Raw genomic sequence first — 26,796 nt, forward strand, 5'->3', positions numbered from 1 at the left:
ATTTCCTGCTATGAAATGGTATGGTCAAAAAAGATCTGCTGCATATGATTCTGTTGATTGTGTAGCTCAGCTCTAGAGACTCAATGGCACAACCTGGTACAATGTTAAATAGAAAGAATGCTTTCAGCATTGAAGAATGGAAATTCATGGCATTCTTTTTTGAAAAAAGCAAATCATCCTAAAAATATGTTTTTGATATATATTTTTTCAAAAAGATATCTACTGTTTTCGAATGATTATATTCCAAATTGTTATTAGAAATACTTGTGAAGATATTCAAAGTCTCTTGAGAGCAACTGGAAATAATCCAAACCTGAGAAATGTTACATCAGGGATACTGTGTACATACAATGTCTGAAGTGTCAGCCTTCAGAATAGAGCTGATTTTCCAAATGGACAGCTAGAAAATAGTTTTGGTCTTTATTCTCCCATTGGAACAGAATAGGTCTAATATGCGTGCTTGAGAATTGTACTGATTCTGTTTTCTGAAGAGAAAACAAAACAAAATGTTTTTCCAGACTGGAACATACTTTCTTACTCTATTGGCCTTTTTTCCATGAGAGTGTTTGGGCAACCCTCTCAGTTCACTGTACTCAGGTGAACAAATGTTTTCAGCTACTTATTACATCAAACCTGACATCAAGCATGAACCACATTATGTGAAAGCTCCAAGTGCTTGCTGTGAAAAGTCTGAGAGGTGATACAAGAATCGTAAAAAGCTTTTCCATAAATGCAGCAGTAGAAACACTTCTGACTGAATAGGGTTGCAGATGCTACCTTAAGAACTTACTTATCCTGATGCAACAAGAATGATCTACGCATAGATGACTTTGTTGGGTGCGGTCCCTGCACACAAAATGAAGCCCAGACCTAGTCCCTACACTCAGCAGCTGGGTGTCACAGGGTCCATTACCTTTAACCTGTGAAGTACACTTAACTCTGTTGGGTCTGCAAGTCCCCTGTCTGACAGCTGTCGGTTTGACAGTTCTAAGTGCTTGTTGGATGGTTGCTGGGGGACAGAAACCAAAGATCTGCTATGGTGCTGCCCCAAATCTGACAGCCCTAATGCTTGTTCAGCAGCCATTCTCAAATGCAGCAGTGTGTAAGCAACTTGTTCTTAAGCAAAAGATTATGGGGCTAGGGGCCAATTCCTGTGAAACTAAATAATCTACAAATGTGAAATTTGTCTTTGTAATGATACTTCAAAGGGCTTTCATTTCTAAGTACTTTTCAATACCTAGCTTACGTTGAACTGTGCCAGTGGCACCAGCTGTTACGTGAAGGATGAATTGTTGCAAAGAGCTCATTTCTGCATTTTCCTGTGTTGCATAAATAAGAAGGAGATATCCATTGCAACCCTATGTTTATGCAGAAGTAAATTCCACTCTGTTTACTCTCAGGTAAGAGTGAACAGGATTGCAACCAAAAGCACATGGTATATCTGAGCCATGCACCCAAAGAAGAGGGAGTCTTCAGGAATAGCCTGAGCATCTGAACTTGCTTTGCATTCTGAGTTTGGGTGGGGATAAGAGAGGAGTCAGAGTCAGTTGCTTGTTCTCTGTCCTCATGAAAAGAACAGGGATCTGGAACTTACACTTACAGAGGCTATTGCACTATATTTGTTCTGCCATTCTTGTAGCTTGTACTTCCTGTTCTGCCTCTTGGATCTGTAAGCATTCTGTCAGGCCCAGATTCCCTGCAGCTTTTTGCCATCACATCTTTGATGATCAGATCATTCCAAGCATCCACCACCCAGGCCTTGGCTCAGCTCTATGCACACGTCATATTAAATCTTCAAATAACAGTGCAATGGGGACAGAGCAATGTTAATAGAAGTTTCAAAGAGGAGCAGTAAATGTAGGCAGCAAGCATTGCAGGAATTGCAAGAGGCAGCAAGCGAGGGGGTTCTGATTATGAAAATGGTTGCCCAAAGCAGTGTGTCCTATTTTTAGCTTGGAATCTTAGGGTAGTATTTCATCCATGGGTAACCAGATGAACTCTTGGACTGGTGCTGATGGTGATTTGTTCAGATCACCCTGTTGTAATGCAGACCTTCAGTCAGCATCAGAATTGGATTTGACAATGTGCGGCAGGTAGATGGAGGGAGACTAAAGGGAGGAAGCATGGCAAGCTATGCCCAGTGCTTGATAATTTACGATCCACATGAGAAATATGTCCTGTAAAGGTACCTTTTTGTGGAATCAGCTTTTGTGATGGGAGCTTCTCTTCGGAAGTGCTTTGTGGTGTCGGTATATAATACGCTGCTCATCACCACACACAATGTCCAATTTAATGAAAAGGAAAGAAAAAAGCTGGCACACAATAGAAGAGGATAAAGATGGCTGTGGGAAATCAAAGCGAGTTGCTGGCTCTTCCCAAGTGCTGAGTGCATTTTTGGGCAGGGGGAGAAAATGCAATTCAGTTCCTGCAGCAATGTGACCTATCTCGTGCTCCAAGTACAATAATTTTGCCGAGAAGAGCTTCTCGGATAAAATAGGACAAGTGTCAGGGGGCATAACAGGCCAACCACATACACAAATGAGTGACTGATTTTCCCATTGTGTTTCTTTGACACAGCTTCCAACTCAGACACCCCACTACTACCTCATAGTAACAGCCTGTGACAATGTCACTGTGCGCTGCAGTTGATATGGCTTTGTGTAGCAGACAGGGTGCATTCTGTCATCAATTTATTTTGTATGAAGCTCCTGTCTGTCAAGCAGTACCTCTGCCAGTGACTTTTAAAAAAAATAAAATAAAATGTGAACAGCCCAGAGCCTACTTAATGTTTATGTCTGTCAAACAGTTGAGAGAAATTGTATAAACTCATCTAGTGCCTTGCACTAGCAAGATACGAGTTAAACTCCCAACCAGATGTGTCCCCAATATCATATGCCTCTGAGCTTTGTTTAGCTCACCACTTTAGAACCTTGATCAATCAGCTATTTAAAAGTGGGGTGGTGGTGGTGGGTAAATAGGTACAGTCTTCTCAGTACTATAATATTTCAGAATCTCAGAGAGATTCGCCAAATGCCAAATCTTTCACCCCAGAGATACTGACATGGAAAGCTAGCTTATTTATTAGAGGTAATGATTCTGGCCTTTTCCCTCTCCTTTATGGGCTAACTTTCTACGTACTGGGGAAATTTCACAGGGTGGAAGAGAGAATTCTCACCAGATGCTGTTTCTGAACTATTGAATGGGTTCTGAGGCTCATCCTGCTTGCAAATAAATGCTTAAAGGTAAAGGGACCCCTGACCATTAGGTCCAGTCGTGACCAACTCTGGGGTTGCGGCACTCATCTCGCTTTACTGGCCGAGGGAGCCGGTGTACAGCTTCTGGATCATGTGGCCAGCATGACTAAGCTGCTTCTCGTGAACCAGAGCAGCGCACGGAAATGCCGTTTACCTTCCCGCCGGAGCAGTACCTATTTATCTACTTGCACTTTGACATGCTTTCGAACTGCTAGGTTGGCAGGAGCAGGGACCGAGCAACGAGAGCTCACCCCGTCGCGGGGATTCGAACCGCCGACCTTCTGATCAGCAAGACCTAGGCTCTGTGGTTTAACCCACAGCGCCACCCGCATCCCTAAATAAATGCTTAGGATGCAGTAAGCCATTGAACGGCTGTCCCAGCACTAACACAAAATAACTTTAGAATTACAGGTAGGTGTGTCATGATACCAGAACAAATTTGAGGTTGTGGTATGATTCTGACACATTGATATAAGAGTAGCCCTGCTGGATGAGGCCAGTGGCCCATCTAGCCTAGCATCCTGGTCTTGCAGTAGCCAACCAAATATCTATTGGAAGCTTGCAAGCAGGACAACAGCACTCTTCCCATGTGTGCTATTTAGCAACTGTATTCAGAGGCACACTTCCTCTGATAGTAAAGGTAGAACACAGCCTTTGTGGCTAGCAACTATAGGGAGCACATACTCAGTATATTCCATTGATGCCATTGAAGTTAGATAATTCCTGGCTTGAAATGCAAATGTATTTTAAGGCAAGGTCCATTACCTCAGAAAATAGTCTTCTGTTCATAATATGAACTGAGAATATTGCCAGCATGTGTGTTTTCGTTTTCGTATATACAGTATCCAGGCATTGCAAGGCACATTGAGAGGATCTCTTTATGTACCTATTGCATCTGGAAGAAGAGGCCTTTTTGTTTTTATATCTTGCAGAGCTGCACTCATAGGTTGTTGGTTTTTTCCTCAGGAAAATTAAGGAAAGTATACAGATAGTCAAGGGTTTTTTTTGCCAGCACTTGCCCACTTGAACAAAACACCTTTTAAGGTATAATACAAGAAGTATAATATGAAAGGTATGAATCACTGTCTTTAAATAAGATTTGAAATGGAATTGCAAATGCCTTTGTTTTAAGACTATTGATAGTTTCTTCCTTAAATGCTCTATTAGCTTTCAATAATGCATCATTTGTAAGCACTTCAGGGAATGGAGGTTGATTGCTTTACTATATATAATTGGCAGGTTAGTAGTTTACACAGACCAGCAGGGTAGCGAAACTTAGTTACTTGTTTCCACCTTTCTTGTACAGCTGCCTTTTTGCAGTCTGCCTCTGCCCCATTCTAGGATTTATACTATTGACTGAGCTCTGAAAGTTGTGGGTGTGATTTGTGTGCATTTGATTAAAAAGTGGGGTTTTTCAGGGAACACCAACTTTCCATCCCTGTTTAAATGAAGCTGTGCACATTTCTTAGCATCCTCTTCTATAAGAGAACAGAAAGGTCTATTCTGAGTATGACTAATGTTGGATACCACTGTAAGACCTTATTAATGACAGCGCAAGACGTATCAGCCCTTTAATGACCTTCATTCCTCTTACTGTTTATGAATAGCAAAGTGTAACATGGAATAAGGTTCAAGTGTCTTCTGGAAGGATCAGCTCCCCCAGCTGCTGTCATCATTAGAAGCTCTGCTGTTTGTCCCATCAGCAAGGGATGCATGATTGACAGTGACACAGGCAGGGTTTTCTGATTGTAGAACTCTCTTCCAAGGGAGTTCACCTTGCCCCATCTTTGATTGGTGTCAGGCAGACAGCCAATGCATTTTTTTTATTATTCCACCAAGCTTTACATGGTAGGTTACAACCTTTCCATTTCTAATTCCACAGTTTAGGGTGTGGACATAACCCTAAACTATGGTTAATCAAAAACAAGAAGCAAGAACTTCCAATCGCCTCGATTCAGCAGTTCTGGAGGAGAAGGGAGGTGTGCACGTCCAAGGCTCACTGCAGCTTGATTCCACTGGGATAAACCAGGGTTTATCATGACCTGAATGGAATGCTTAGCAAACCTTCATGACACATACAATCTCTTTTATATTGTTTCAAAAAAGTAAATGAAAAGCTGTTTGAGCAGTGCCACTTTCTGAATGCTAAACTGACTTATCTCCATGGATGAATTCCAGAGGGATGTGTTCTGCAAAATCAGTCTAAAAGAGAAACATTTTTCTTATTATTGTCAGCCAATATAATTGGATGGGAAAGTGTATTAGCTGTGCCAGTAGATCAAACTGACCTTGTACTGTGCCACTTACCCCATTGTCAGATTCCAAATGAGTCCCATTTTTGTGAGGTGGGTGGATGCTTCTCATGGTTCTGTATCTCAGAATGCATGAGACAGTAATTCACCATTTTATAGGCAGTTTTAGAAATCGTGTATTAAAGTAACTCTGAAACATTTTGTGCCTGATATTGCCATGTACTGATGTAGTGCTCTCGTACAAAAACTCATACTTGCATCTGTTTTATATATATATAGCCAGATTGCTGCAGTTTGGCTGACTATGTTCCACATTTCCAGAATACTGTATTTAGAACGAAGTAGTGTATTTATAGCTGTCCATCTTATCATACACAGCATTTCAGTTCTACATGCATGATGACCATTTACAAGCAGACATATGTAAACAAAGATGCCTTATTGCAACTCCTCCTGTGGTTGTTACTTAATGGGAGACACCCCCCCAAAAAAATGCAAATTGCTGTACAGAGAAGGGTTTGTTTTTTCAAGATAGTGACTGAGGAAGGAAGGCTTAAACCTCCCCTCCCCACATGTTGTAGTCCCTATCATGGTCCTCCCACCTGCTGGACACATTGTATTGATTTTTCTTTTAAACAAGACATGAATCCTAATCACAATAATTCAACCACCACCAAGACCCACACACATATAAAATGTGTGTATTAAATTATCATTACATGTGGACTGCACCCAGTTGCAATGGATTTTTGCCAATACTCTGTTCTCCCTGCAAACCAAGCATAGTGGACAATCAATATGCTTTTTCTCCCTTTCTCATAACACTAAGACTTATGGACATTCAATGAAGCTGAATGTTGGAAGATTTGGGATGGATATAAGAAAGTACCGTATTTTTCGCTCTATAAGACGCACCAGACCACAAGACGCACCTAGTTTTTGGAGGAGGAAAACAAGAAAAAAAATATTCTGAATCTCAGAAACCAGAACAGGAAGAGGGATCGCTGTGCAGCGAAAGCAGCAATCCCTATTGCTGTTCTGGCTTCTGGGATAGCTGCGCAGCCTTCATTCGCTCCATAAGACGCACACACATTTCCCCTTACTTTTTAGGAGGGGAAAAGTGAGTCTTATAGAGCAAAAAATACGGTACTTCTTCATGGGGTATATAGTTAAACTATGTCACTTGCTCCCATAGGAGGAGGTGGTGGCCACCAAGTTGGTTGGCTTTAAAAGAGGAATGGACAAATTTAAGGAGGATAAGGCTATCAGGGGCTACCAGCCATGACGGTTGTGCTCTGCCTTCACAGTCAGAGGCAACAACACTTCTGAATACCAGTTGCTGGAAACGACAGGAGGGGGAAGTGTTGTTGTGCTTGGCTCCTGCTTGTGGGTTTCCTGCTGACATCTTGTTGTTGGCCATTGTGAGAACAGGATACTGGACTAGGTGAGCCATTGGCCTGATCCAGCAAGCTCTTCTTTTGTTCTTAATATATGCTTATCTGGAAGTGTCCTCAGTCCAGGGTTGGTTGGTTGGTTAGCTGGTTGGTCAGTCTTTAACTCTTCTCTCTCTTGGTTTTGCTGGTTTGCTTTTGGTTTCTGCATCATTAGCCACCCATTTTTTGAGCAGGAAGAAATGGGCATAAGAGTTCTATTGATAAAACAGTAGCCTTGTTTGAGGAATTATCCTCCATGCCATCATAATACTGTACTGTGAATAGAGATAATAAGAGTCTCTTATCTTGTATCTTGCAAAGCTGGCAAGGCTTGATTCCTTGAGTCATCTAGATTTGTTAGAAATGCTCATCCCTTAAAAAAAAAAAAGAAATGCTCATCCCTTTTGCCTTTGGGTGCAATGCACTTTACTATACATCCCCCCCCAATATGTTGCTCAAACTGAGAAAGCAATGATGTAAGGTGCCTGTAACCTGTTGCCAGGTTATCTGGATCTAACTCCTTAGGGCCCTCCACTTAGACTCCCAACATGTTACAGTAGTTGTGGAGTGTGGGGTCCACTTGTCTGAAGGCAGATGCCTCTTTCCTTCCTGTGGCACAACAGCCATAGGATGAAATAGAATTCATACCCCACCTTTCTCCCATCATGGTACCCAGGACAGCATACTTGGTTCCCCAGTGGTCCCCCATCCAGGCACTGGCCAAGCCTAAACCTGCTTAGCTTCAGCAAGGTGGTGGCCTCATACACTTTCAGATGACATTCTAAGTATCAGAGGACAAAGTTACAACTGTTTATGTCTCGGTCTAGCAATTCCTGTTTAATTGTTTTTGTAGCACAGCAGCAACAGCACACTTACTCTTTCTATACATATATGTTTTATTAGCTTGGCTTTGAAAAGGAACTTCAGTATATGTGCCCTCTACTGACAGTGTTCCAAAAGCACAAAAGTGTGACATTTAAGATAATGCCAATTAAAGGTTGTGTGTGGAGCAGAGACAGCAATATGTTGGCTCTTTTGTATGACATAAATCAGGTCATTCTCTACCAACTGCATGCTGATGGCATTGTTTTTATTGGAAAATGTGTTCCATCACTAGGGCACTCGACCATAACATATCATAAGGGGGGGGGGATTATGACCTCCCATTTTTCATTCTGAATACTGACAAATTCTGCCCACTTTTTTTCTTGTATTCTGAGCTGTGCACATACAAAACAAACTCACAATATATCATGTGCAGGAATATTCTCAAACCACATTTTTATTCAGCCAAGAAATTTGGTAGGTAGCATATGTAAATAGTATTTGAGCACAGATTTGTGAGCATTAATTGTGCATGCTATTGTAAGACCTCGTTCATATAGAGTACTAATTTAAAGTGGCTTAGAACTGCTGCGTGCCAAAGAAGATTGTTCCTTTTATTTTGAAATAATCAGAAATTGGCAGGTTTTAGAGACTCGTAACAATGAAGTTGTTAGGAAGAAAATTATTCCCATACACACAAAACTACTGAATTGTACTTTGGTTTGTCACCTGCCTATTAAAATTCCTAAAGCATTGTCTCATGGATACTTTTGTAGAATACAAGGGAAACAGGAGTCCATTTGTTCTAGGGCTACTAATTGTAAGGAGAAATGGAGTCTACAGATTAAAAAAAAACATACATTATCTTCTTTTCAGGAGTATGAGAAAAGGTTTGATGAAAGCGAGGAAGCTTGGGCTGACATTTCTTCTTTTTTTAAAAAAATATGTTACTTTAAAAAAAAAGTGCCTCAGTTTTAGGGACTTAGGAAGCTGCCTTATGCTGAGTCAAACCTCAGGTAAGTGGAATAAACTGCCATGTGAATGCAGTCCGAGAGTCCTTCCCCTCCGATCCTAGAATGATTTCCCACTCTATTCCCACTCTACCACTAGAAGATGTTGAGAAGGACATGTATAATGTCTTGAGTCCTGAGCAGCTCCTTCAATTCTTAGAGGGCTGACGATCCATTGGGGGCTGTTGTTGTTTACAAAAATAGGAAAGGAGGTGATTTTTGCCAAGTCCTCTACGCCAGATTACCTCCACCACTGCAATTTACAAAGTCATTTTCTACATGGACATAAATTGTAAAATGTTATTGATACTGAACTTTCCTTCCTGTTGCTTTCTCCCTAAAACAATGCAAAGTTCCTTTTATAAACAGCTGGTGCTCATGAATTGAACGCTGCACTGTAATAAGGCTTTTAGTATGGGTTGTTCGTCTGTATAAAATTTTGCCAAGAGAAAACATTAACAAGGCTGTGGTAATGTGGCTCCAAAAACCGGCAGGGTGGAGCAGAGGTGGTGGTGTTGAGAGAAAACCAGTTCTCAAAAGCTGAGGTTATTTGCATAGATAACTTGCTTACTAGCAGTGATTATCATACTCAGCTCACTGCTTTGCAAATCAAATTCATGACTTCAGACTAATATCCTGTATCTAATATCGAGAAGAAATGTAAAGTGGCAGCAAAACCAAGTAGCTGATTTCATATTTTTTTTAATTGACATGAATAAATTTAAATCAACTGAAACGAAGCTACCCATTTCGTTTCTGACTCTGTTAGACATTGGGAACAAAAAAACAACAACCATGTAGCTCCACGCTTCTTGGTTTGTTTGCTGCCTGAAGCAAGCTGTGCTAGCTTTTCCAATGAAACAGCATGAAGCAAGACCATTTGTGGTTTCTGAGTGTTAAGCAAAGGTCATGGGATAACTAGGGGTGGGGGAGGAATTTGATTCTATTCACATTTAAAGGTGAACCTACCATTGCGCTAAATGGAACTTACTTCCAAATAGGGCTGCAGCCCAAGTGACATAACTGTTCAGGGCTGCAGCCTTGAGAAACTGATCAAATCATTTTACATGTACATGTGGGGATTCCTGTATCATCCTGTTTTCCCTGACTTCTCACTTTGAATGCAAATGAAACACCAGAGATGGACCGGATCATCTCATAATTTGCTAAGACTGCAAGCCTGAACACACCACAGTGCCAGTTGCACTGAATTCAACAGCACTGCTGAAATCTTATGCATAAGATTTTGGTATGTATTCACAATTTCTGAATCCCATTAGATGCAGTAGCTTCATCTTCAGACTATCGGTAGTTTGCAAGGGAGTATTCAACTGCTTACCGGGTAGTTTAGATTTGCACAAGTGGATTAAATCTGCTTAAATCTTTTTTTAAAAAGAAAGAAAGAAATAGACCTTTTGCAGTTAGGATAGTGATGGTAAATGCACTAAGTGTGGGATGAATGGGAAGGCATAAAAACACCCTGCAAGCAATTCTGTGTGGATGCTCATTTGTGGTCTAAAAGGTAAAGGGACCCCTGACCATTAGGTCCAGTTGTGACAGATTCTGGGGTGCAGCGCTCATCTCGCTTTCTTGGCCGAGGGAGCCGGCGTACAGCTTCCGGGTCATGTGGCCAGCATGACTAAGCCACTTCTGGCGAACCAGAGCAGCGCACAGAAACGCCGTTTACCTTCCCGCCGGAGCAGTACCTATTTATCTACTTGCACTTTGACATGCTTTCAAACTGTTAGGTTGGCAGGAGCAGGGACTGAGCAACGGGAGCTCACCCCATCGCAGGGATTCGAACCGCCAACCTTCTGATCGGCAAGTCCTAGGCTCTGTGGTTTAACCCACAGCGCCACACGCAAACCAATCAGAATGCATGTTCAATAAAGACCATGAAGGCTCTGTCCAAGCAAATCTGTGTGAATGTTCAATAAGTGGGTCATTTGGAGCAACCCTAGAATTACTAAGTACTGTAAACATAGGCATGGCTTGTCTGTTAAATTCAAGGTGACTGTTTCCATGCCTTTGCTATATCAAGAATGCTCTTTCTTTAGTGGGCATATTAGCTAAGTATGTCACACAGAAAATGCAGAAAGGAAATTTGCAGGCAGTAGAGCTCATTTGGAGATCACTTGAGGTATGGCTTAGCAAAATCTGCGACACAAAAGCAGAGCAGATGGAAGTGCAACACTAAAGGAACTTTTGTTTAATAAATAGCTCTCTGAAGCTCAAAGGGGCAGCTGTGCCTTTTCCTGGGGCGTATTCTACTGAGCATATTTTTGATATTATCTTCCTTGCAGCGGCCTGTCAGTGTGTGCTCTCAATTGGGGAAAAATATGCATAACCAATAGAGAGCTCTGAAAAGCCTGCCCAGCTCCTGGAAGAGTTAACTCACTTAAGGGTAATGGGACCTCCCTCTTCCCCCGTTATGGTTATTTGTTTTGGAGCAAGTCAGAGCTATCTGTAGAATTCGGCAGGTCATTCTAAATAAACTTTTAAGCAGAGTTGTGGGGAAGATGCATTCGGATTCGGTAGGCGATATCCCATTATTTTTTTAATTTTCTTCCTGTCTTCGTTGCTGTGTGCATTCTTGGGGGGTGATAATGTCCTACGTTGATCAAGGAGAGATGTGACATTGCTGCAAGGTTGCTTTCAACAATTTGCTGTGGGGGGATATGAACACATCAGCAGCACTTTAAAAATAAATTGATAATATTACTTGGGAACCTACAAACTTTGCCTGGTAGCCAATCTTTTTTTTCTAGTCAGCAGCAAGGCTGACAATGTGTGTTCAGAGGAACCCACCATTAGGCAGAGTGAGGTGACTGCCTCTGTCATTGGTTGCTGGGGGCAGCGGGGAGGGGCAAGCCATTAATATTATCAGTATGAATGTACCAAACCAATTTTCTCCTCCCTTTGCCTATTCCTCTGATGAGAACAGGGAAGGGGGTGACATAGCCAGACCAAAGGAACTTTCTGTGGCAGTTGCCACTACTGATGTCTCTTACTATTCCTTTGATGAGTTATGAAGAAGCAAGAAGTTGTATACAGTGGTACCTCAGGTTACATACGCTTCAGGTTACAGACTCCGCTAACCCAGAAATAGTACCTTGGGTTAAGAACTTTGCTTCAGGATGAGAACAGAAATTGTGCGGCAGCGGGAGATCCCATTAGCTTAAGTGGTGCTTCAGGTTAAGAACGGTTTCAGGTTAAGAACGGACCTCTGGAACGAATTAAGTACTTAACCCGAGGTACCACTGTATATTGATATAGACTAGTGGTAGCTGCTACTAAGCTACTGGTAGGAAAATCCAGGCAGAGTGTCAGTATAGAGGACTCGGGAAAGGTGGCGTACCTGTTACAGTGGTACCTTGGGTTAAGAACTTAACTTGTTCTGGAGGTCTGTTCTTAACCTGAAACTGTTCTTAACCTGAAGCACCACTTTAGCTAATGGGGCCTCCCACTGCTGCTGCGTCGCTGTTGCACGATTTCTGTTCTCATCCTGAAGCAAACTTCTTAACCCAAGGTACTATTTCTGGGTTAGCGGAGTCTGTAACCTGACGTGTCTGTAACCAGAATTGTCTGTAACCTGAGGTACCACTGTATTAGCAGGATATGGGGTGAAGAGGAAAAAATGGCTAGTGACAGCAGGGCTTTAAAGAGAAGCCTTATGTATTTGTGTGTTTTGTTACAAGCTGCCTTATTAATGCCCACATGCTAAATACTGGGATAGGAAACTGGAAGTTGCTCGTGTGAGCATCTTGTATCGGGTACATGTAATTAAATGTTGAATGTGCATTAACAGAAGATATCCTATCCTGTTCAAAAAGAGGGAATTCCATGAGCTCTATTGCACAAAATCTGTTTTTGAAAATTGAGGTTAACAGTTTTTTGTGGGGGCTGCAAGTCGTTAGCCTTGTCTAGGGCACAAAATAGTCTGGCACCAGCACTAAGGACAGGCAATCCTTGTATACAATGTGGTTCAACTAGATTCTGCTCTTAAAAGAAAAAAGAAAAATGCCTGATAGCAAAGTCTTGAAAACAGAGCAAGAAATCAAGGTGGATGTAAATGCCATTCAAATGTTTCCAGTAGCCAGATTAGTCATAGACCATTATTTGAGCCAAGTTTGACTTTGCAGAAATGGAAGAAAATCCAGATGTCGTTACAAATTCACATTTCAATTTTCTAGTACCCATCAGCAATTTTTTTGAAATGGATCTAGTAATCTGTCTGCTTGCTGCTTGATTGGTTGCATCCATGCAATTTATCAATGTTTTCCTCTCTGCCTTGACCAGCAAAATATGTAGGTTGCTGACAGTTGATAGTTAAGGAAAGTACTTTGCTGATTTTCCGAATCAGCATATTTGATATATGCGCAATTGCAAACTAATACACTACTTTACCAGCGCAACAATCCCAGGTTTTACAGACACCTCCTGTACTTGTGGGACTCTGCATTTATTTTGGTGGAAGGAACCATCATGCACACACAGGGCAATCCAAAACCGATGGCTGGTAAAGAGGAATTCTCAAAGCATAATAACTCAGTAGTCAAATACTGTCATCAGATGCAAGTGACTGCATGTTAGTGGCAAGGAACGGAGGTGAAGGTGATAAGTTAGACTTTGAAAGCTAATGCCCTGTTATCCCAAATAAACAAAACATAATGTTCTTCTGACCTTCAGCATTCCCCACATAATCTATAAGTACCCATGCTGTCTACTATATGCTGGTGAGGCACTGATATATTCTTCCAATGTTTCTCAAAGCTTTTTTATTTAATTTTTTTGAAAATCTATTATCTTCTAAGCACAGACTGCAGAAATTGATTCTACTCGTTTCCAGCTTTCTTTACAATACATAACAAATTTGACATAGACTTACTGGTTATGTTTAAGATCAATAAAAATGTAGATTATGATGAATTTTAATGCACCGCTGACTTTTAAAATCTTTTTGAAGCTTCCCTATTAGTGTTTTGTAAAATATTGTGGTATGTCTGGCCGTAAATACATTTGATCCAAATATACTGGAGTTAAGGAAGGAGGAGTTGTCAAATCTACTTTTACTTTTGATAAAAGGTGCTTTTCAAAAATACTCAGCATATTTAGATAGTCATATTTATGAGACAAGTGCCATAGAAAACGAGGAAATCCTTAGTAGGTCACATAAATACATTACATATTGTGTGCTCTTAAGCTGTATTTACACACATTTGGTTTATGCATCTCTGGTGGTTATTATTTATTGATATATTGTTTATCGCTGTACTTTAGCACCAAATTCCCACTAGTGCCAAGCTGAACTGGCAGAATTCTCAACAACAGCAGATGTGGCAATTATGGGCAGAAAAAGTGAGGCTGAAGTCTGGTCAATATGAGTTTTAGAGAGCATAGCATCCTAAGCTGAGCTCCCAGGGGTGGGCAGTTGAAGAGCCACAGGGGGCCATGGACCACCCTCTCTGCTGCCCCATCTTCCGTGAGCTGGCAGAGTTTAGAAAGTGACGGTTTCTCCATTGATCCCAGGATCTCCCTCTGCCAGGACTATGCAAAGCCAGCAAATGTTAGTTCGTAACTTGGGGAGAGAGGGAATTAGGTAGCAAAATGTGGTCTGGCTAAATGCAGCTTGTGTTTCCCTTGGTCTCATGGTCATAAGAGTTGCCTTGCCTGAGCAAACCAAGACCTGCCTGGCCCAACTTTCTCCTTCTGACAATAACCCATCAAGTAGCCACGTGGTTGCTTTCTGAGTAGAGCAAGTTCAATATGTTCCCAAGTAGTAATGGAGCAGCTGCAGGTTCTCCAGTGGTACCTCGGGTTAAGTACTTAATTCATTCCAGAGGTCCATTCTTAACCTGAAACTGTTCTTAACCTAAAGCACCACTTTAGCTAATGGGGCCTCCTGCTGCCACTGCAATGCCGGAGCACGTTTTCTGTTCTCATCCTGAAGCAAAGTTCTTAACCCGAGGTACTATTTCTGGGTTAGCAGAGTCTGTAACCTGAAGTGTATGTAACCTGAAGCGTATGTAACCCGAGGTACCACTGTACTCTTAAATGCACTAAATTCATGGATTAACTTCTACAGCACATTATGGATAGCCCACAGTGCTGATTTCAATATCCAACAATACTAATATTGTTTAAAGTGAATGCAAAAAAGTAAGGACACCATTTTTTAAAATTCCAAAGAACCACGAGAGCCCTGTTGAATTCATGTATTTTGTAAAGAAAGAAAATGTAGTTTGTTAATAGTTGTTCCGGCCACGTGTATAAGGCAAGCGGATGGATGGGGGGGGGGGGGATTTTGCTTCATAGGAATTGCACCTGAAAGTACAGCAAAATACTGCTTCATCAGCTATGTAGGCATTTAAACTGAGCTGTCAACCACATTTCTAATCTATGAATTTGTTTCATTAAAGTATCTGGTACAATTAATCATTTTGATGGGCAATATGTGGCAACAAAGAGTAGCTTTTTCAGACATTGAGATTCTTTTATTATTCCAGCAGCTGTACCTCTATGGAATAAGAGTGCTCTGCTGCTGAGTCTGCCTGTGGATGGCGGTTCTGTCTTTACATATAGCCGTTTTATAGTTTTGACTACATCCCACCATCACAATATATGCAGATAATATGCTAATTTATCTTTATGGCAGCTCTCAAGGGTCATTACCAAGGCGTAGTAAAATATACTGAGGACATTAATAATGATCGTAATAAAACTGGCTTTGGAAAGCATTAAGAACAACATAATGATGCTTGCAGAGCCGCAAATATCTTGGTGAAAGGATGAATGTGCATTAAATGGACTTTCATTTTGGTAGCATTCATTTTGATTCAGATGAGTGTATAAAACAAGTTAATTTACCATTTGCCAAGAACCGGTTAAAGATTTAATCATGGAAAGTGCATTTACTTTGAATGTGTTATTACTGCCAAACTTGCACCTTTGCAAATTGGATTGCTTTTTGCTGGAAGGTGCTTGCAGATTAAGAAATGGGAGGGCTACTGACCCAGCTGCTATGAGATCTGATTACTAGAGTTTAAAAGCAGGGGGTGGGTTTGTATATAGAAATTGGTATTTTAAAAAGATGCATATTTATATATTTATTTTAAAAAACACAAGTCAGAAGATACCAAGCCAACTTCATCAGCAACATGCTTGAACGCTGTATATTCTATGGATGGAATAGTTCTCCATAAGATTTGAGTCTCAATTTCAACCTCCTAGAGGCAGGTTGTTGTTGTTGTTGTGGTTGTTGTTGTTGTATTTCTATACTACACTTCACCCAAAGATCAGAGATTGGTTCACAATATAAAAATAACAAAGAAGAGCAATAACCCTCCCTAAGACTTGTGGCTGGGCCCAAGAAGAAAAGCACAACCAATAATGTTTTCAGTGAGCCTGGAAGCCTCTGTATAGGGCACCATGTACCTGAGGAGCACACACATGCTTCCTTTCATTCATTCATTATTAAATTTCTATACCGCCCTTCATCCAAAGATCACAGGGCGGTTCACAAAGTAACAATATAAAATGAGAATACAAAAAACATAATAAAACAAAAACCAACAACCCCACAGACATATTGTTTTTGCTTTATTTATGCTTACGCACCAACAAGATACACAAAAAGAAAAAGACATCATCCCACAAAGGCCTATTTTTTTCCATTGTTTCTGGTTTCTTCCTCGCACAGTAAGGGTGAGTCAGCAGTCAGCCTTTTGTCCCCACCATTTTCACTTCTCTTCAATCCTTTCTCCCTCCTTCCTCGTTGTGCTGGTCCCGTGGGTTACCCGAGAGGCGAGGTCCAAGTTCAGTCCGTGGTCAAAGGTGCAACATGGAGGCAGTCCGTAGTAGCTGAAGCTGGGTGCAGGGCAGGGAGTTGGGTGAAGTCAGGAACAGGCTTGCAAGCAGGGAACCAGGGCGGGTCAGGAGCTCAGGCAGGAAAGCAGGACAGGGTTCAGGCAGGAACTAGCAACCAACAATGTTGCTCCTGCACCTTGGGACTGGAGCTGGCTGGCTTTTATCTGCCCCGAGGCATAGGGCAGCCCCTATCCTCTGGTGACTCACCTCTCCTGGCCTGGAGGCGAGCATTCCTCCTGCGGGAACTTAGTTCCCTTCGCCTCTCTGCCCTGAGCCTGTGCAGCTCAGGAGAGGCTGGAGGGTTACCTTGATCTCATTGCCCTCGTTCTTCCCTTACTCCCTTTTAACTCTTCCAAAGCGGAGCGCCTTCCCTTGACCCGTCACGCCAGACGCTCATTCCAGATCTTCAACAATTATGTCTTCTTCAGGTGCTGGTCTAATACGGGCCCGGTTTCGGGCTATTGCCTTCTCGAGCTCTGGAAAGCTCTTGAAGAGCTTTGTCACAAGTGGTGCCACAGGAGGCTGCTCCTTGTGCTGGAGCGGGGCCACTTTGTTGATCTTTTTGAACTGCATTGCGCTTCTCAGTCGTCTGAGCCACTCTGTTCCACGAAGGAAAAGTCCGCTGAACCTTCCTTCTTCTTCCTGAAGGTCTGGAACGGACCGCATGGTTGATGCTGGCTCCACCTCCTTTTTAAGCAGTCAAAATCAGAAAAAATCCAAATCCTCTGCTTTCTCTCTTACCGCACCCACACACCTCTCTCTGTTTCTCCTCACTAACCCACAGTGGACACCTGTAGCTGGTGGCTTTTAAGGGAGAAGCAGGAGATGTCACAAAGGAGGGTAGGCCATTGTTACCATGGCAACCCACCCACCTTCCTGCTAATATGTTAGACAAACTTACAGAATGGAGTGTAGATCTATCAGCACAGGAGCAGCCAATCAATGTTACTGGAGGATGGTCACATGAGCGTTTTAGATAAGGCAGAGACTCCATCACCCCCTGCCAACATGCCTAGTGGTCAGGGATGGTGGGAATTGTAGTCCAGCAATATCTGGAGGCCTGGAGGTTCCACTCCCTTGCTGTGCAGCTTAGGCCACTTGCCAGTTTTCCAAGCACCAAGCCAAAATCAGACTAATTTTCACAGCCTTTTCTTTTTGAATGTGTGTCTGTAATATTAACCAAGTGAAATGTTAGTCCGTGGCCCCAGTTCTGAGGAATGTGACCCACATGCTTGGAAGCTAGTGTAACAGCTTCTTGATTGATTGATTGATTGATTGATTGATTGACTGATTGAATTTATATACTGCCCTACACATGGAGGTCTCAGGACAGTTCACACAACAAAATCAAAATATAAAACCACAAAATAAAAACCCACCCAGAAATCTGCTTCTGGTTCTTAGTAATACCAGTACTTTGGATATGATTTTGGGTTGTTTGGATCTGGGATATAGAGATCTATCTATCAACTATAAGTACAACTAGTATATAGGATTGCAGCCAGTATACATACTGGGGAAGAATACAAACCAGGCAGCCAGAAACATAATGAACTTAAACAAGAGGAAGTAAAAGAAGCTCAAGGATACTACTCAAACCTCCCATTTTTGAAAACCAGTTTGTCCTTCCTTGGCAGCCTTTCTAACCAGGCAAGGTATCCTGGGGGAAAGGTCGGCCTTACAAGTTTTCTTTGACTTGGAGTAATTATGGTTAGGCAGTGACGACATGGAGATGTTCTGCTGATGAAACTTCATTTAATTTTATACTGACTGCCCTTTTAATATTTTGTTCTAGATACAACCCTATTTTTCCCATCGTTCGCCGTGAATTCATATTTGGAACTACCTTCTCTAACATCTCTGTCTAAGGACAGACATGCATCAGGACCACAGTGGAACCGAATGATGATTCACTTGACAGTGAAGACTACTACTTTGAATGGCACCCTCCTTTACAGTGAGTAGCCTAGGGTTTTGTTTTTGCTTTTGTTGCACAAATTGCTTCATAATTATTATCTCATTTCACTCTCACTGCAACCCTGAGCAACTTTATTGAACAGGGGAGAATGAGCATGACTTAAACGAATTACTGTTTTATCTCTGTTACATATATTTAAACACTTTTTTTAAAAAGTTGATTATAAAGAGAACAGTACATTAAAAAGAGAAGACAAATCCTTCCAGGTAGGTTAGGCTAATACTTTGACACTTTGGGTGATGTAATTATGTGAGCAGAACAACTTCCACTCGTGCACCTCTACTTTTCTCCTGTATGCCCCCTGCTTTCTCCCCAAATCAGGGGTCAGCAACCTTTTCAGCAGGGGGGCTGTCCACTTCCCCTCAGAATTTGTGGGGGGCCGGACTATATTTTGAAAAAGAAACGAACAAATTCCTATGCCCCACAAATAACCCAGAGATGCATTTTAAATAAAAGGACACATTCTACTCACGTAAAAACACACTGAATACCGGACCGTCCGCGGGCCGGATTTAGAAGGTGATTTGGCCGCATCCAGCCCCTGGGCCTTTGTTTGCCTACCCATGCCCCAGATCTTTCTCATAAAGTTGGGAAAATCCCTAGAATTGATTTAAGGAATACATGCAGTGAGGGGAGGAGAATGTTCCATTATGCAAGGAAAAATCCTTGTGCTGACTGACATTTACCTTAGAACTGCATTGAATACAACCCTTAATGCTGATGTATGATTTGGCATTAAAGGGTTGAGTCTTGGGCTGCTACACTCCTCCTCCTTCCTTTCCCCACATGCTCCGGTTTCCTCCTGCCTTTCCTGCTTTGTGCCCCAACGTAGCTGGTCATTGCATTAAAACCAGACAAGTTATGAGGAGAAATCAGTGAAAAACACTTCTTTCTGTGTGCCCCACCCCAATCTCTCTACAAGTGGGAGAATCCTGTGACTGGATTCTGCTCTCAAAAACTGTGAATCCAAGCCTCTCCCTTTTTTTCCAAATTCTAGTTAAAAGGCAAAGAACTCTAGTTAGAGTGAAAACATCAACAAAAGATTTGGTTCACTTGATTATATATGAATAAAATGTAACGTCTGCAACTGTGTAAATGAAATATAGCATATATAAACAAAAAGAAGTGATGAGATACTAGATGTGAAGAAACAGGAAGTCTAGAAAGAAAAACAAAGGATGTTTGGAAAGCATTTTCCCCTACCCTGCATGCTTTGATTGCTACATTCCTCTCCTAATTAGGGTGAGAGGGACAATTGATTCAGTGTGTGTGTGTGTGTAGTATGGTGTAGTGTGGTGTAGTGGTTAAGAGCAGTAGATTCGTAATCTGGGGAATGGGTTCGCGTCTCCACTCCACATGCAGCTGCTGGGTGACATTGGGCTAGTCACACTTCTCTGAAGTCTCTCAGCCCCACTCACCTCACAGAGTGTTTGTTGTGGGGGAGGAAAGGAAAGGAGAATGTTAGCCACTTTGAGACTCCTTCAGGTAGTGATAATGCTGGATATCAAATCCAAACTCACCTTCTTCGTCTATGCATTCAAAGCCAAATCTATCAAATTTACACTTTCCAAAACAGAATAGAGCTATACTTCAGAATTTGCCCTTACCTGAAAACTTGTGATGCAGTTCTCCAACCAATGTTTTAAAAAATGCACATATTAGGAGAAAGTGTGTGTTCAAAGACTTTGATGAAAATAGCATGCAAAAATTCATTCTGTCAAAATAGAATTGCTTGCAGAAATGTGTGCATTAGTCAAAACTGTGTGTAGAATTGTGTTTATTAAGAGGAATTCACACTAGATTGATTTTTGTGAGCATTTTTAAAAAAGCACAAAATGTAGAGAACTGAATTTAAGATTAGAAAAATGAGAAACTGAGAGCATTGAAACTGACAGGCCGTTCCATCCCTATTCCTGACATTTGATAGCATCATAACTTAAAATCAGCTTGCCCATGTTCATAAGTAACACCAAAAATGTGCAGTTTAAAATTTTGTATTTACTACCTGCCTTGGGCCAGTCACTAACTCTCAGCTTGACCTACCTCATATGGTTGTTGGGAAGATATACAAGGAGGTGTAAAATAGCTGCAAAATGGGGACTCCCGGGTAAATAGGGTTATGCTGCAATCCTTTCTGCATTTATTTTGGGAGTAAGCCCCACTGAATTTAAAAGGAATTATTTCTGATTAGACTTAGGATTACACCATTAGTCCTTGTAGCATAGGCATCAAATTTAGGTCCTTCTAACCAAAGTGATGCATCTTTGTACTATAAATGGCAACGTTTGCCTGCCCCCAAATTGCTCCAACTCCAAGATTTCAGCCAACCATAATCTGACTTGATTATTTTGTGTTTACTTAAGATGCTTACATCCCAATCATGTACAGTTGAACTTACATCCAGGCTAGTGTGCACAGGGGAACAATACCCAAAAGGAGTTCTCTTAGGCCTGTAACCCCTGAGGGTGGGGAACTGTGGAAAGCAATGTGGTCTGCCTTTATTTTTGAAATGGTTTATTTATTTGCTTAGCTGCTCAGTAAAGAAATAAAACATACTTCCTTTTTCCACTGCTCTGTTCCAATAGGAGAACCAATGAGGATTTTAAAATGTTATGGGTTTTTTAAACATTAATAATTTAAATGTGTTTAAAATATTTCATATCATAACCTTCCTTCATAACATAGTTTTATAACGGTATTTAAATTCTGTTCTGCGTTGAAAGTGACCCTTTTGGCCCTTACAAGAAAGCCAAGGCTGCAATCCTATACCCACTTACCCAGGATTGAGTCCAAGGGTGAAGAGAGATAAGAGGAAAAAGGAGAACTTTAAACTAGAGATTCAAAGTGTAAGAAAATCACACTGGAGCAGGTAGGGAGTTCATTTAGTGAGAAGAGGGAATGGCAGCTACTTAAGACACTAGGGATTCCTGCTGCCTGGTAACAAAACCACTGACTTGTCAGTCACAGCTCTGACATTATGCCTGGCTAAAAACGCTGAAAAGCATCCAGGCCGGCTCATCTCAAGGAAATCACTTAGAAATTTGCTTGCACGTTTTCCTTCATATCTTTCCTTCCATGAGGCCTAGTGACTTACTTTTTATTGAAAAAGTGAAAGCTCAAAGACTCCAGGCTACCTGGTGGCTGTGGGCCTGGTACCTCAGCATTTATTTATTTTTTTCTTTTTCTTTTTCTTTTTTTTTTTTTTACTCGGCAGACCTGCCGACAAAGGAGAAACTGGAAAGACTAAACAAACCATAATGACACCATTGCCTATTTGGGGGTAAATTGACTGGACCAGTGCATACAGCAGCAGGAAATGAGGCACTGCCATGCACTCATGTGGAATGACATTTACCCAGCAGTGAAATCTGATTCGTACAGTATTGGCATGGAATACCATGTTATTGTGCCACATAGTACAATTTGTGTAAACATTACTGGAGTACCACAAGACCACCACGGAGGTGGGTCTAATTACAGGGGTCAGCAAACTTTTTCAGCAGGGGGCCTGTCCACTGTTCCTCAGACCTTGTGGGGGGGCCAGACTATATTTTGGAGGGAAATGAATGAATTCCTATGCCCTACAAATAACCCAGAGATGAATTTTAAATAAAAGCACACATTCTACTCACGTAAAAACACCAGGCAGGCCCCACAAATAACCCAGAGATGCATTTTAAATAAAAGCACACATTCTACTCATGTAAAAACACACTGGTTCCTGGACCGTCCGCGGGCCCGATTTAGAAGGCGATTGGGCCTGGTTGAGGTTGTGCCCACTATAAATAGATTGGGCAGAAAAGCTTTTATGGTACTGTCATTCTGTGATTTGATCACTACATTCTCTGAAATGATCTAATTCCATGCAGTAGCAGCCATTCATGCCTGCTGAAAAATTACGGTGTCCAGATCAAGGGGGGCACTCTGTGAGGCACAAGAAGCTACCACCTGAAGGAGAAAATGTGTGGGCAATTTCTGCTTGTGCAGGGGAAAGATCTGGATTGCACCCCATAAAGCTCTCTTTTCATTTAGGATTTGCTTCAAATGAAATAATAATGTTTGTCCTCGAATATTTTTTCTGGACTGGGACAAATATATATATTCTTCTAGCTATAAGGGGGTGGGGGGGAAATAGTCACAAATGGATACAACAATAATTTTGAAATGTAAGTAGACAGCTTAAATTCTACATAATTTCAAAATAGGAGAGTGAACGGTGTTATATATAAATATTTTAAATAAATAAAATAGTGCCAGGCCAGCAAAGAGTAAAACAGGGGAAACCTCATTATTTAATTTTGTGCCATTTCCCTCCTGGGATATAAGGAATCCAGCTGGAGAAGGCAGGCCTATAATAATGTTTCTTCCATTGGTTTCTTGATTGTAAAAAGAGCAAGGAGTCTCTTAAAGATGAACAGGTATGCTGTAGTGTAGTAGAAGCTTTTTGCTTCTTTTGATCCAGTCTTGCAAGACTTTGTTTTTGCCATGGCAGACTAACCTGGCTAGAAGTTGTTGGCTGTAGACTGCGCACATTCATGAGATATAAAGAAACATCAGGAATTAACAGTGGGGGTGGATTCTAAATTGCTGCATTGGACGGCAGTACAGTACCACGAGCTGCAGTGCCTTGTGTACAGTGACTTCCTTTGTTATTTCACTCCGCTGTGCCATATGCCTTTGGACTAGTGGGCCATCTCCCCATGGAGCCTTGACTCTCATGTGCATTGCTATCTTGTATCCAGCTGTTCCCTGTGGAGCTGTCAGCCTGCAGCCCCTAGGCAAAGCCATAACAGCTGTCGGCTCTGCAGGGATCCTGCATTTCTCAAGATGACTCCACAGCACCAGTAGAGTACTAAAAAAAGCACAGTAGAGCCAGATGGTGATTTCACAAACTGCTAAAGATTACACAAGGTGGTTTCTGAGTTTTTTCAGGAAACGCTTCCTTATAGGTGAAACATTCACGTGACACTCTCCCATTATGCACTTAGTCATGAGAATTATTGCGGGGACCATCGTGTAATTCAGAAAGCAGGTAACATGGGAGAGTCTTCCTTGCAAATGTTGACTTGGAAATAGGTGCTGCAAAAATCAGTAGGGCTTAAGCCAAAACACGAGCATAGGATTTCAGCCTAAGAGCATGATATTGTATAGAGTTATTTGCTATTTATTAGCAGCATTATCTGTCTTGGTTCCTTTGGGTGAAGTCTCTGACACTCAATAGCGGAGCTGGTATGGGGGCATGGAATGTTCATTTGCAGCGGAAACCACCGGTGTTTGCATCTGCAGGCCATATCCATGTGGGAAGGGGCAGTTGTTGGCATGGCTGGGATGAAATGCTCACACTGAAGCAGGCTGAGGTCCAGAAGTGGCGAGACTAAAGGCAGCAAGGCAGGAGAAAGGGGCAGAATGTCTTGAGATATTGTTGGACTCCGACTCCCATCCAACCCTGCCAACATTGATGGTGGGTGTTGTAGTCCAACTGCATCTGGAGGACACCAGGTTAGCCACTCAGAGCTATGCTATGAAAAGTGAGGGAAGAAGATAGGAATGCTGCAGAGGCTGATCAAGAGACAAGTCAGCCAGAGGAAGTAGGTACTAGCTCTGGAGTTTGGAACATTGAAGGGGAATCTTTCCAGTTGTTGCTTTCCTTTGTATGTTTCTGGTTTATATCATCAAAATACAGTGTTACCTCGGGTTAAGTACTTAATTCGTTCCAGAGGTCCGTTCTTAACCTGAAACTGTTCTTAACCTGAAGCATCACTTTAGCTAATGGGGCCTCCTGCTGCTGCCTTGCCGCTGCTGCATGATTTCTGTTCTCATCCTGAAGCAACATTCTTAACACAAGGTACTATTTCTGGGTTACCAGAGTCTGTAACCTGAAGTGTATGTAACCTGAAGCGTATGTAACCCGAGGTACCACTGTAAATAAATAAATATTCCAAAACACATAGTTCAACCAAAAATTGTAACCTTTTATGTATTGCATAACAGATCCCCTCGGTCCTGATTAGTCATTGGTTTCTGCCTTAAAAGAGCTATATTTTCCTATAAAATAATTATGGGGGGTCGGGGGAGAATAAGGACACAGATAAAGTGGAGAATGAAAGAAAAATATACTTTATTAGAAGAATCAACAGAGGAAGGGAAGGTTAAGATAAAGAATGTGTCAAGTGGTGTTTATGTTAATTTTTTTTGACTCTGCTTCCTTAAAGTAACACCGGTTGAAAGGTTTTTGCCATGGGAAGTAGAACCTCGGAACAAACGTTTAACTTTTTGTGTGTTTCCTTTGGAAAAGAACTGAGGCTCTGCCAGAAAGCACGCACAATAAAGATTTTGGAGCAGACATTTGACCCCATCCCAGGAGGTGAATCATACCCACTCCTTTAAGAAATGGTGGTTCAGTGACAGCCTTTTCTGCTGATGGAAATGCCTCATAGGTGGGATCAGAAACTAGAATATCAGAAGCAAACATCCTCACCTTCTACTTTTTATGGCCATGAAAGGCAGGTGTGGCTGAGCTGGAGGACCAATTTAAAACAGCCAAGAAATTTTTTCCTATCCATGTCCCTGCACCATAAGTCATATTTCTGCATATATTATTTTTAATGGGTTTATACCATGCTTTTTCCAAAACTATGCAGCGTGGCAAAACACAAAATGTAATGTAAATGTGTATGTGTGTTTATGTGTTATAGTTATACACTCGGGTGCAGGATGATCCAAATATTTCTAATGGAATTGTTATTCAGATCCCAGCTCCTGAATCATTCAATGCTGGTGAAAGGTTTTGGGAAGTCTCTCAGTAGACTGCTCTTCCCACTTCTCCTGCAGAAATGTTGTACAGCTCTGTAAGTGTAAGAAGATTCTAATTTACTGGCTTGTAAGTTGGCCTTTCATTGCAATTTCTCTGGAAACACAAGTCCAGGCAGTTAAAGGTCTTCATAAGCTTTATCAGCTGGCCAGCTAGCACCTCTTTATGTTTCTGAAGTCTGTGTCTAAAAAGTATCACTTTTCCTTTAGAGCAATTGATGGTGAGCTTTTCCTGTGAAGGCTAAAAACTAACTTATCTTGATTTTGATCACCACCCAAATGGCACTGCAATGGCCCACTTGGCCTAGGCCATTTAAACTATTACTCCATTCTGCTCAAAGCACAAGCTCAGCAGGAGTGGAACACACTGAATAGATTTGACTGATTGGTTTAGCACTTTAATTTTCAGTTGTTGGTGTAAAATTTTACAAGTGTATATATAAAAGTAAATGACTTTAAAAATGTGTCACTTTTACTGACATGGTAGACAAAAGCCTTCTCAGCTAAATAATCATTGTTTTAAAGGAGACTATTATTGACTGTGGGCAGATTATCACAACAATAAATTGAACTGTGCCACTTAACTCAGCAGCTTCAAATCATTGTTGAGAAGCACTTCTTTATATATCTGAACATCGAGCTGGTTGATCAGTTACACAATTTTAGGAGCCTTAAATGATGGTTGTTTATAGACATTTATACTAGCTGCCAGCAGAATGGACTAGTTAAAAAAATTAATAAATAAGGGTGGAGAGGATAGAAATGGAGGTATGCAATTCATAGAAAATTAATTTGGAGCCTAGAAGCTAACAAGAAGCTAACTTTAACAAGAACAGCTGGCACAACTACTTCAGTAGACTTAACACCAGGTACTTTCTAAAATGCAAGGACATAAATTTTTGTTGTTTAGTCGTGTCCGACTCTTCATGACCCCATGGACCAGAGCACACCAGGCACTTCTGTCTTCCACTGCCTCCCGCAGTTTGGTCAAACTCATGCTGGTAGCTTCGCAAACACTGTCCAATCATCTCGTCCTCTGTCGTCCCCTTCTCCTTGTGCCCTCTGTCTTTCCCAACATCAGGGTCTTTTCCAGGGAGTCTTCTCTTCTCATGAGGTGGCCAAAGTATTGGAGCCTCAACTTCAGGATCTGTCCTTCCAGTGAGCATTCAGGGCTGATTTCCTTCAGAATGGATAGGTTTAATCTTCTTGCAGTTCATGGGACTGTCAAGAGTCCCCTCCAGCACCATAATTCAAAAGCATAGGACAAAAATACCTTGATTCAATTATTTATTCATAAGATTTTCCCCCTCCCAATAATGTATTTATGTGTACTTACATTTATATCATGCCTTTTTTTCATCATGGAAT

The 26,796-nt window shown here is 41.5% G+C and overlaps 1 protein-coding gene across 5 annotated transcripts in view; it reads left to right on the forward strand.

Moving 5' to 3' along the window:
• Nucleotides 1-26,796, forward strand: part of EYS (eyes shut homolog) — a 567,790-nt gene that overhangs the window by 428,542 nt on the left and 112,452 nt on the right. For all 5 annotated transcript variants that reach the window (XM_081905892.1, XM_081905891.1, XM_081905893.1 and 2 more), the window contains one exon: nucleotides 18,436-18,597. In XM_081905892.1, coding sequence (XP_081762018.1) covers nucleotides 18,436-18,597 — 162 coding nt within the window. The remainder of the gene's footprint in view (nucleotides 1-18,435; nucleotides 18,598-26,796) is intronic.

This window comes from Podarcis melisellensis, assembly GCF_964234715.1.
Source record: "Podarcis melisellensis genome assembly, chromosome: 3".
NCBI classification, from domain to species: domain Eukaryota; kingdom Metazoa; phylum Chordata; class Lepidosauria; order Squamata; family Lacertidae; genus Podarcis; species Podarcis melisellensis.